At 41.8% G+C, this 11,862-nt stretch overlaps 1 protein-coding gene across 1 annotated transcript; it reads right to left on the reverse strand.

Annotated features, from left to right (window-relative positions):
- Positions 1-6,151: 6,151 nt before the first annotated feature.
- Positions 6,152-10,329, reverse strand: LOC310806241 (transmembrane protein 26-like). The gene is made up of 6 exons (XM_083672284.1): positions 10,125-10,329; positions 9,577-9,673; positions 9,364-9,453; positions 8,404-8,612; positions 7,893-7,972; positions 6,152-6,967 (listed from the first exon to the last, which is right to left on the reverse strand). The coding sequence occupies exons 1-6, from the start codon at positions 10,316-10,318 to the stop codon at positions 6,690-6,692; spliced, it is 948 nt and encodes a 315-aa protein (XP_083528410.1). The 5' UTR covers positions 10,319-10,329; the 3' UTR covers positions 6,152-6,689.
- Between the last annotated feature and the right edge of the window lie 1,533 nt (positions 10,330-11,862).

Consider the following 11,862-nt stretch of genomic DNA (forward strand, 5'->3'; position numbering starts at 1 on the left):
AAAATATTTTTTCAGCTGAGTACCCCCTTCACCAGCACAAAACATTTTGTTAGGCACTGAACGGGGGAACCAGGCGCGAATACAGAGTCGGACAAGCATAGCAGGTTTGGGTATTTAATGAGGGGATAAGGGTAGGGGGTAGTCTGGCAGTGGACAGGCGGCTGGAAGGCAGGCAGCACCGGCAGCGTGGAAGGGTAGGCCGGTGGGCGGACAGGCAGGCTGGTGGGTAGGTAGGCAGGCCGACGGGTAGGTGGAATCTGATACGAGGAACAGGGAGATCAGAGTTAGAACAGGTACAAAACACCAGTAGCTAATACGACAAAACGTAGTAACAAGCCTCAACGTAGTAAGGCTAGAAACTACCATAGGAACTAGTACAATCTAGCGATGAGTAGTTGGAAAGCCAGGGTAGATAACTGCATGGTGATGAGGTGATGGCCAAAAGGTGTGTATTGAGCAGGTGGAGAGAGAGAGAGAGAGACAGTGGAACCGGAGCCTGGTCACGCCCACATAGAACACCAACCCAACAGACAAGATGGACAAGGACAAGGTGCACTGGCGCCCCTAGAGGGGCTGGGGGGTGTGACACATTTTTGGGAGAAAATGAACATAAATAATGTATGTGCGTTCTATTTGGCAGTGTAAACATGAACATTAAAAGGGTGCATATACTCACAATTTAGTGGGAAACATGGGCCTGTGCTTCATTGATGAGTTTAGTCATTCTGGGTGGCAGGGAGGCAACTGCAGTGATCAGGCTCTTTTCCAGGCATAGCTTGTTTCTTTGCTTTGTTTTAATTTGGGTCATTGCCGAAAAGGAGGTTTCACACAAACAAGTCGATCCAAATGGTAGTAGCTGCTCCAAAGCTTTCTTTCCCAGCTCAGGGTGTTCCTTCTTCACACACACCCAAAACTGTGTGAGAGTGGAGCTCTCAAACTTCATCTGTAGGCTACGGTCAGATGACACATCAATGAGATTTTCCTGAAGACTGGCAGGAAGCTTGATTCTCTTGCTTTCAGCCAAGAGAAATGGGTTTCTCACCCAGTCCAGCTGTGCAGATTTCTCTTGAATATCAGGGAAGTAAGATTACTTACTTTTTACCCTCTATTATTGCCTTCACTGGAGCTCTATCCACATCCTCATTGGAAAGGAAAGCATCCACCTGAGGAAAGCAGGTGAAATCCCCTTCTGCACATGCCTTCTTCCACAGCTCTGCTTTCTTGAGAAAACCCCCCACCTTGTCATACAGGTTCAGAACGATAGTGTCCTTTCCCTGCAGAGACACATTCAGTTCGTTGAGTTTGCTGAATATATCTGCAAGATAGGATAGCTTTGCAAGCCAGTGCAGGTCCTCAAACAAGGTGACATGGGGAGATCTATGGTCTCTCAGAAAGGTGCGCACTTCCGAGCGTAACTCAAACAGCCTGTTAAGTATTTTTGCCTCGGGAAAGCCAGCGCACTTCTGTGTGGAGCAGCAGTTGCGTGTGTTCAGCGCCCATATGTTCACAGAGGCTGCGAAACAGTCGCGCATTAAGTGGCCTTCACTTGATGAAGTTAATGATCTTGACAGCGTCGTTCAAAACTTCGTGTAACTCAGGACTCATTCTCTTTGATGCCAATGCTTCCCTGTGTATGATGCAGTGATTCCACAGCACATCAGGGTTCTTCTCCCTCACCCGCGCAACCAGCCCTTTGACGCGACCTGTCATTGATGCGGCCGCAACAGTGCAGACACTTGTGCATGATCTCCAGTTCAGACCGTTTTCACCGAAGAATGCATTAACAACATATAAAAAAAAACATACAAAATATCCTCTCCAGTTGTTTCCCCCTCCAAACTCTTGCAGAAAAGCACATGTTCACAAATGTCGTCAGTATCGACGTATCTCACAAAAGCAAGAAGCTGTGCCTGTCCACTGACATCAGTTGATTCATCCAGCTGGAGTGAAAATGAAAATGATTCGCCAAGTTTTCCCACTACTTGATCAACGATGTCTGTGCACATCGTATCAATTCTGCGGCTAACTGTGTCATTTGACAAAGGCACAGTTTTTAATTTGTCTGCTGCGGTTTTATCCAGCATAGTCTCCGCCAATACAATAGCGGCTGGAAGCAGCAGGTCTTCAGCTATGGTGAATGGCTTTTTAGCTTTAGCTACAAGCAAAGACACTGCATAAGAAGCCTCGAGTGCTTTGGCTGATGTTGTGGAGGCTTTTCGCATCACTTCTTGGGATGATCTGAAGTCGGAAAGTGTTCTCTTAAAAAACTCTGGTGGCTTACCGACATCACATTGATGCTTTGTGCTTAGGTGTCTTTGGAGGTGGGCTGGCTTCATGCAACTGTTGGCTAGTTTCTCCCCACAAAAGAAGCACAACGCCAGGGGAGTGTCAGAGCATGTGGAGGTGAATCCCATTAAAATATATTCTTTTTTATATTGACGGAATTTTTGCGTTTCTGGATGAGCTTTCTTTTTCACTGGTTCTCCTTTCTCATTGCTGTCAGATTTGCGTTTTAACCACTTGTCCATTTTCTATTATCTAGCTTTCAGAATTAGTCAGGGTGAAAAAAAATGTATACAGTTAGCTAGCTGGCGCGAAAGTATTTTTTTGATTGGCATACGTCAATCAATGTTGACATACGTCATTGTCTCGAACGTGATATGCTCATTGCTTTTTTAAATAAATTTAGGCTATCAAACTTTTATGTTGGTACCCAGATTTAACTGATTTTATTAACGTGGGATTATTTTAGAATTGTCTACAACCAATACCTTAAAAAGTACCAAATGTTTCTGAGCACCCCCTGCAGTACTCCAAAGTACCCCTAGGGGTACGCGTACCCCCATTTGAGAACCACTGCTTTAGTGGACCGAAGTGGCATTCAAAGTGACTCATTCAAAGTGACCAGCAGGAGATCTGTGCAAAGTTAACATTTAGTCTTGAATCTAGTACATTGTGTACTGTTTGTCTATGCCTTTGTGTACTAGGCCTATGCCTGTTTAGATACACTGTGAATTCCCACCTGCATAAAGGTTATAGTTTGTGGTAGGGGAGGCTAGTGGAGGTGAGGTAGGGCTCATCGTAATTCATGGAATGGGATAAGATGCGGTCATGCTAACAGTTTATTCAACTTGCTAGGGCTAAGTGAGAGTGATGGATATTAACCATGCGTTACCTCCGACCCTAACAATATGCATCATAAAGTTGGATATTCAAGTAAACGTCCTCAAATAAAGTGACTGGTCTGTATGTTACTGTATGAAGTCCCTGTAGTGCTTTACATGAATTATAATCATCAGTATGCATGTTTACTGTATGTAATAAACCACTGATAACACAGGTTCAATATGTTTTCCATCAACAACAATTTCTAAATCTGAGCTCTCTTTAGTACAAATGAGTATTTCTGAAAATTATTGTAGTTTAATGTATTCAAAGACACATTTCAATATCAAAGAGCTCCGTAGTAAATCATGTACTGCTTTCAAATCTAAAGCACACGGGGTAGGTCGCTTACGTTCTTTCTGCCTGTTCGGCTGCAGAGCTGATTTTAATTCAAACCAATTCTCTGACAGGCAGGAGGAAACAGTAGCGACCTTGGATAAGGGATTTTTCCTGTCTTTGTTCCAAAATGTCCGCCATCTCTAGCCTGCGTTATATGAACTAACAATGATAGTATCAGTATCATGAGGATGACACACCTAGTTATTCAGATATTCAATGTCAGGGGAGGCTGGTGGAGGTCGAAATCGGAGGATGGGCTCATTGGAATGGATTCCATTTATTCTGCCTCCACCAGGCTCCGCTGTTCAGTATTCAGATTCACTGGGAGAGAATAAACTACAAAGTAACATATTGTAGCGAACGGCGGGACAGAGCAGCTTGCCTTAAGCGGGTATCGAACTCGCAACCTTCCGCTTACAAACCGGCCGCGCTAGCCACAACACCAAGAGAGTTAACTCACTTGGCGGAGCTGCTAACGGGCCTTTTCGGGGCGGGACTTTTGGATGCACTTTGGACAATGAGAGCACACAGAAAAGATTATTGACAAAGAGAGATCTGACACTGGATATCGCATATGACATCGCCGTGTCAATGGAAACTGTTGCATAAGACGCAATTCAATTGCAAAGGAAAAATATGGGAGAATGCTCTGTGAATAAATTCCACACAAAACCGAATGACAGAACACAGTCATGCTTTCGGTGTGGGAAAAATTCACATGACCCAGCTGAGTGCTGGTTCAAAGATAAAGACTAGACAGTGCAACAAAAGAGGACACATACAGAAAATGTGCAAGTCAAAGCAAAGTGATAATAAATCATACCAAAGGAAAATAGGAAAGAGAGACAGAAATGTACATCAGGTCAGTGAAACTGATTCAAGCGATTCAAATGCAGATTTGTCATGTCTGGATGACAAATCTCTTAAAGAGACAGATCGTAAAATCATATGGGTGACACCTGAGGTAGAGGGAGTGAAATTAAAGATGGAGTTGGATACTGGATCTGCCCTCTCATTCATCTCCCACAAAGACTATGTGAGTACATTTCCAAATGTGAAACTGAAACCAACCTCAATAATGCTGAAAACATACACAGGGGAGAAAATCTCTCCTATGGGAAAATTGAAAGTCAAAGTGAAACATGAGAATGACAACCAAAAGTTGGAGTTGTATGTGCTGCAAAGTGAGGGTGTACCTTTATTTGGATGTGAAGGGCTGAGAAGTATTAATCTTAACTGGCAGTCAATAAAGGCAATGCAGATCACATCAAAGCAAAACAGAAGCACTACAGATGAAAGACTAAGACGGATACTGACACAGTCTGCACAAGTTTTCCAAGATGGAATAGGCACCCTGAAGCACCTGAAAGCACAGGTTGTTCTCGAGGACAATGCGACACCCAAGTTCCACAAGGCTCGCCCTGTGCCCTACACCATTCGCCCAAAGGTGGAGGCGGAGCTACAGCACTTGGAGGATCAAGGTATTCTCTCCAAAGTTGACTGGTGTGAATGGGCAACACCAATTGTGCCCGTGGTCAAGAGGACTGGTGCTGTACGCATCTGCGGTGACTTCAAGGTCACAGTAAATCCTGTCCTGCATGCAGACCAGTATCCCCTCCCACGCATAGATGATATATTTGCATCCCTGGCAGGTGGAGAGCGTTTCTCAAAGATAGACCTTGCTCAGGCATACTTACAGATGGAAATGGAGGAGTCTTCACGGAAGTATCTGACGATAAATACCACAAAAGGCCTTTACCAATACAACAGATTGGTCTTTGGTATATCTAGTGCCCCAGCGATATGGCAACGCGCCATGGACCAAGTACTCCAAGGGATATCGGGAACCCAATGCTATCTGGACGACATCATTGTCACTGGAGTTGATGACGAGACACACTTGACAAACCTACAGACAGTTCTGTCCAGATTGGAGGAGTATGGACTGAGAGCCAACAAGGACAAATGTGAGTTCTTCAAAGACTCAGTTGAGTATTGTGGTCACATCATTGACAGACATGGACTCCACAAATCTCAGGACAAAATCGATGCTGTTCTGAGAGCACCAAAACCGGAAAACGTGAGCCAGATGCGCTCATTCTTGGGCCTCATCAATTACTACCATAAATTTCTGCCAAACCTCTCCACTGTGTTACACCCCCTACACTGTTTGTTACAATTGGGCAAGAAATGGAAGTGGTCGAAAGACTGAACGAGCGTTTAAGACTGCTAAACAGCTCATCACATCAGAGGAGGTCTTAACACACTTTGACCCCAGTCTCCCTCTGCGCCTTGCCTGCGATGCTTCCCCGTATGGTATCGGCGCTGTGCTCTCACACAGAATGCACTACTTTATGTTGTCAGTGTTACCTGGGTGCGATGTGTGCGCAGTGTTATGTTACATGTATGTTGAACAGTAAAGCCACGTTGACTGCATCTCCTGGTTTAGACATTCTTATTAATGTTATTAGTAAAGCTAATACATAACAGTGGGATTTTACAGGGGAGGCTGTTTTTTAAAATGTGTTATTTAACCTTTATTTCCCATTTATTTGAGTCCCATTGAGACCAAAGTCTCTTTTACAAGGGAGCCCTGCATACACATAGTTTAGATAGATAGATAGATAGATAGATAGATAGATAGATAGATAGATAAATAGGTACTTTATTGATCTCCGAGGGGAAATTAAGGCGTTACAGCAGCTCACATCACAAACAACCAAACAACAACAACAAAATAAAATGACAATAGAATAAAAAAATAAAATAGACATTTGAAACATTATATACAGTAGGAACAGTCCAGTATGATTTAACATCCCCCCTGACTCTGATAACCCCGATCGAGCCAGCCAGTTTACAATAATAATAATAATAATACAATAATACAGAATATGCATAAAAAATTACAACATAATAAAACCCAATCAAGAAAAACAATTTGGTGGAGACCCGAAGAACCTCAAGAGTTAACCAGCTCTGAGAACGAGTTAGGTAATTGATGTTTTTGAATTTCAATAATGAGATTAGGTACCTGGGAGTTTATGCCGCAAGGGTTTATACACAAAAATGGGGGTAATGAAGAGATCTATGGGACTTTAACAAGGTCCAGCCAGCTTTTAGATAAATTTCTGCCTCCACCAGCCTCCCCTGACTTCCACCCTATCCCCCCTTTCCTCCCCCAATCAGAGTACGGCACTGCTTCTGCTGGAAGGTCTGAAGTCCTGACATATGATGACCAAGCGGTATAAGTTCAGCATGACCACCAGGAAGTTTTTAATGGCAAAAAACCCCAACATCTGGTGGTAGGTGTTGATGTAGGTCAAGACGGTCAGTCGCACCACGAGGAAGGGTCCGTCCTGGATGAACAGGCTCTCCATGATGCTCCATATGTTCGTGCTGTGTTTGGCCAACAGGGACTGCCCTTGACCCTCGATCTCACTCTCCGTTTTCGAGTTCACCACTATGGACAGAGACACACACAAACGTGCACACACACACACACACGTTAATTAGACATTGTCATGTGTTCTTGTATATACTGTGTTGTTGTCTTGTGACATTTTGCTTTGGTGAAGGAGCTTGCTCCGAAAAAACGTTAGCTTTGAGTAAGTCCTTATGTATGCTGTTTTCCTCTTATGGTTATCCTTATTGATGATAATACCATCAGGGTTAAATAAAGGGTGCTTTTTATCTTTGGTGAGATCACTGTGGTTCAAGTTCAGAGAGTGAAAACAGATTTTTGGATTAATAAATTCAACAGTGATAAAATAATTTTAGAAAGTCAGCTCAGATCATTTTCATTGTTTATGTACTGCTGCATCTTGACCAAGATGCTGCTAGTTTTTCTCATTTCTCATGATGTGAGAAATTCTTAACATATCCCATATCAAGTAAGGTAATGCAAAACATTATCAATGCTCCACCAACTATTTTCTGACCACGGTAATGCTTAAAAGAGTTCATACAGTAAAGTTGATAGTAGACATTGATCAGGAGAGGCTGGTGGAGGCAGGAATCGGAGGACGGGCTCATTGTAATGCATGGAACAGGAATGAGGAATGGTATCATACGTTTCATACCATTCCTCTTTCCAGTCCATGCATTACAATGAGCCCATCCTCCGATTTCTACCTCCACCAGCCTCCACTGATCTACATCATATCCTAAATAAGGCCCAAAAAGTTAATTTTGACACATTCCCAAACAGATTCCCAAACCGATTTGATTTTCTACAATATACTTTCCCACAATTCAATGTCCAGTTAATTTATTAAAATGAAAATGGATTTGAAACTGTCTGTTGGCCAAAATCAAAAATAGTTATAGATTACGTTCCAATTCACGGTGGATTAGGATTATTATGAGATTGAGAAATAGACACTCACCAGACAGATGGAGGGGGAACTGTATCATGCTCCAGGTCCACACAGCTAGGATTATATACACCATATGAGGATTTTTCTCCCTGGAGTGGTCCGGAAAAGGACAGAACAAGAACAGAACACAGCCAAATGCGTCAATACAGGTCAAGTGGAGTAGATATACACATCAGTGGAGGCTGGTGGAGGTAGAAATCAGAGGACGGGCTCATTGTAATGCATGAAACAGAATGAGGAACGGTTAGATACGATTCCTCATTACATTCCATGCATTACAACAAGCTCGTCCTCCAATGTCTACCTCCACCACCCTCCCCTGATCCACATTTGTCTTCCATTACACTTTAGAAAGACATTTGAGGCAATAAGATGAAGTTAGTGATAATGAGTTCAGTTAGTTTTAGTAATGATGGTGATTTGTAATGCAATAGCATGGTAGTGTGTAACCACTTTTTAGAATTTCCTCAATATGCAGAAATTGGGATTTAGTCACGCAGAATGCTTAATCTAGACGCACTTGACATCCGACAGAGTTTCGCTGGTGAACTCCAGGATGTCCGCTGCCGTGCCCACGAAGATGAGGAGGAGTTGGGACAGCTCGTCTCGGGTGACTCCGCCCCCTCGGGGGAGGAGCCACTTCCCCACGATGACGAGGATGAGCAGGACCTGGTGGAGGCCCATAATCCAGTCGTTGGGGCACACGGTGGACAGTAGTTGGTCAAGACCCTGACAATTAAAAAGAGGTCAAACACAACAGAAAGCAGGGTTCTGCTCTGTGCTGTTCCCTAGCCTTCTCAACAAAGTGTGCATTTGTTCCCTCTCTTTTATGGAGGTAAAAGCATTGCCTTGCTGTGTAAGAAAATATACACCCAGAAAAGGAACATGAACAGCAGGGGGAAATACTTCTCCCAACCCCTTGAGGACTCGGTTACTGGCGTATTGGAGCTTTTAGAGGCTTTTAAAGTAGGCCTATGTCAAATCATGGGAAGAAGAACACTTTGGATAATGACCCTCAATCTCAAACTGACTGTGAATCAGGGGAGGCTGGTGGAGGTAGAAATCGGAGGATGGGCTCAGTTAGCATGCATGTAAGCAGTTTTGTTTCTGGATAGAGATCAAAACAGATGGTTTCCTCTTTATTGGTTGACCTTATTTACCCAGAAGGAATTGCCCCACTTTAGTCAAGTATTTCCTAGAACGTCAGATCGGAGAAGTGAAACTCACACACTATATCAATAAGTAGGTTATGTAAGACATGATGATGATTCAATGGCATGATTCAATGGCATCACAGCATCACAGCAGTCAACATCATGACACTTTGGTCAGGTGATTAACAGTATAGTACTATGAGTGACAGGACATACACTACCTGAAGTCCACAAGTAGAAATATACATTTAAAATAAAAATAGAAATTCTAATAACATGTAAACTTGTAACAAAAGGGAAACTATGATGACATGTGCTATACTCACCTTTAGGTAGGTTTCATACGATTGATTCCCAAAAGTTACATTTGGAGAAATCATGCTTCTCAAATTTTCCCACGAGTCCAGTTTCTTGCACTGAAACGAGACAAGTGAGGTTAACAAAGTCAAGCCTGCATGAAGCTCTACTTCCATCAGTACTGGAATTGCAAGTATTTTCTAATACTGGCATACATGTTGCAGCATGCCTAGTGTTTCTACCTGAGGGTTGCTGCGTTTGTTCTGCTGATGATCCAACTCCAGAATCCAGATGGAAGGAATGATGCTGATCAGAAACAACAGGATGGCTGGAGAGAACCTGGGAGAGGAGATTAAATGCAAATGTATCGATCAATATTATGATGACTCTCCATTCATTTCATATTATACAGTGCTGCTTGAAAGTATGTGAACCCCTTGTGAAATCTTTATTTATTCAGAACCAGTCTTTTTTTAATCTGACATAACAGGTTTGTTACCATTTGCACAAGAATGGGATAAACAAGATGTGGATTCTCTACTAGGGGAGGGGTGCAGTTTCAGTACAGTAAGAAAGAAAGGGAGAAAAATAAAAAAAATAAAGAAAACTGTGAAAACAATGAAAAATAACAGCCTAGAGTATGCAACATATACAGTTCATTTAATTTCTGACATAATGCCAGATTTATGTGAAATAAGACAAAATAACGGACAGTATATTACCGATGAACTGCCATTAGAGTACTGTGAGATAAAATCCCAAACGACAACATAAATGTATAATAACTTACCATTTATAATCCTCTCCTTTTCTTATTTTTAAGATAATGATCATTTCGACAACGAGAGGTAGAAATAAAAACGTCAGAAACCAGTACATGTAATCATCTTTAACCAATGTCACTCTCCAGACTCCGATGAGGGAGACCAGAATGAATAGCAGTCTAGTAATAATTGCGGATACAAATTTCACCAAAGTTATCATGTTGCTTATTGATCAAGTTCTGCACGAGTTGCACACCAAAGTTAACAGTCGACCGGCGACAATCAATGATTAACTTCTATTTTCTCACACAAGTCACCAAAGTTTTCGCTCCGCCCCTAAAAAGCGGGGCTGTCTGACGTCGTCTGACGACAACATTTTCTTTCTACAGTATTTGCATTGAGGAAACTTCGATAACGTGTTGCTCACACAACTACCAAAAGCAGTTTGATTTGATGCGATTTGATTTGATTTGCACTTTAAAAACAAGACAGAAAAGAAAACCAAGATGAATAGATGAAAAACAAAAACACATTTTGCAGATTGAAGCTAAAAGGCCTCTTGAAAAGCAAGGTACTTCCATAAAATTAGATTAGATTCGATTAGATTCAACTTTATTGTCATTGTGCAGAGTACAAGTACAGAGACAACGAAATGCAGTTGGCAACGAAGTGCAGTATATGAGCAGTATAAGTAGTGCAGTATAAGTATAAGTATAAGTAGTGCAGTGTAAGCAGTATATGTATTTGCAGTAAAATTATAAGCAGAATAAATAGAATGCAGTATGAACAGTATAAGCAGCATATGTGCTGTATAGGCAGTGCAGTATAAGCAGTATATATGTATTAACAGTAACATTACAACATCTTACAAAAGTCTCTTCATTGTTAGCCCGACTGTATACTCTATTTCTATTTGCTCTCAATTGCCTGTGGGGAACTCCAAGTTATAGTGTGACTTTGTAATTTCATAGTAATAGTTGAGTGATTATTAAATTAACTATTATTAACTATTATTTTATCAATGTTTCATTTAAATATTTTACCCCCCACATACTTGCTTAGTAGACCGAAGTGGCATTCAAAGTGACTCATTCAAAGTGACCAGCAGGAGATCTGTGCAAAGTTAACATTTAGTCTTGAATCTAGTACATTGTACACTGTTTAGATACACTGTGAATTCCCACCTGCATAAAGGTTATAGTTTGTGGTAGGGGAGGCTAGTGGAGGTGAGGTAGGGCTCATCGTAATTCATGGAATGGGATCAGGAATGGTATCAAACCAGTGTGTTTCATACCATTCCTCATTCAATTCCATTCAGTGCATTATAATGATCCCGTCCTCAGTTTATTCAACTTGCTAGGGCTAAGTGAGAGTGATGGATATTAACCATGCGTTACCTCCAACCCTAACAATATGCATCATAAAGTTGGATATTCAAGTAAACGTCCTCAAATAAAGTGACTGGTCTGTATGTGATAATCATCAGTATGCATGTTTACTGTATGTAATAAACCACTGATAACACAGGTTCAATATGTTTTCCATCAACAACTTCATAATTTCTAAATCTGAGCTCTCTTTAGTTCATGCTGTGTTTGAATATTATTTACAAATGGGTATTTCTGAAATTATTGTAGTTTAATGTATTCAAAGACACATTTCAATATCAAAGAGCTCCGCAGTAAATCATGCACTGCTTTCAAATCTAAATCACACGGGGTAGGTCGCTTACGTTCTTTCTGCCTGTTCGGCTGCAGAGCTGAT

This window comes from Argentina silus (genome assembly GCF_951799395.1).
Source record: "Argentina silus genome assembly, chromosome: 6".
In the NCBI taxonomy this organism is placed as follows: Eukaryota; Metazoa; Chordata; class Actinopteri; order Argentiniformes; family Argentinidae; genus Argentina; species Argentina silus.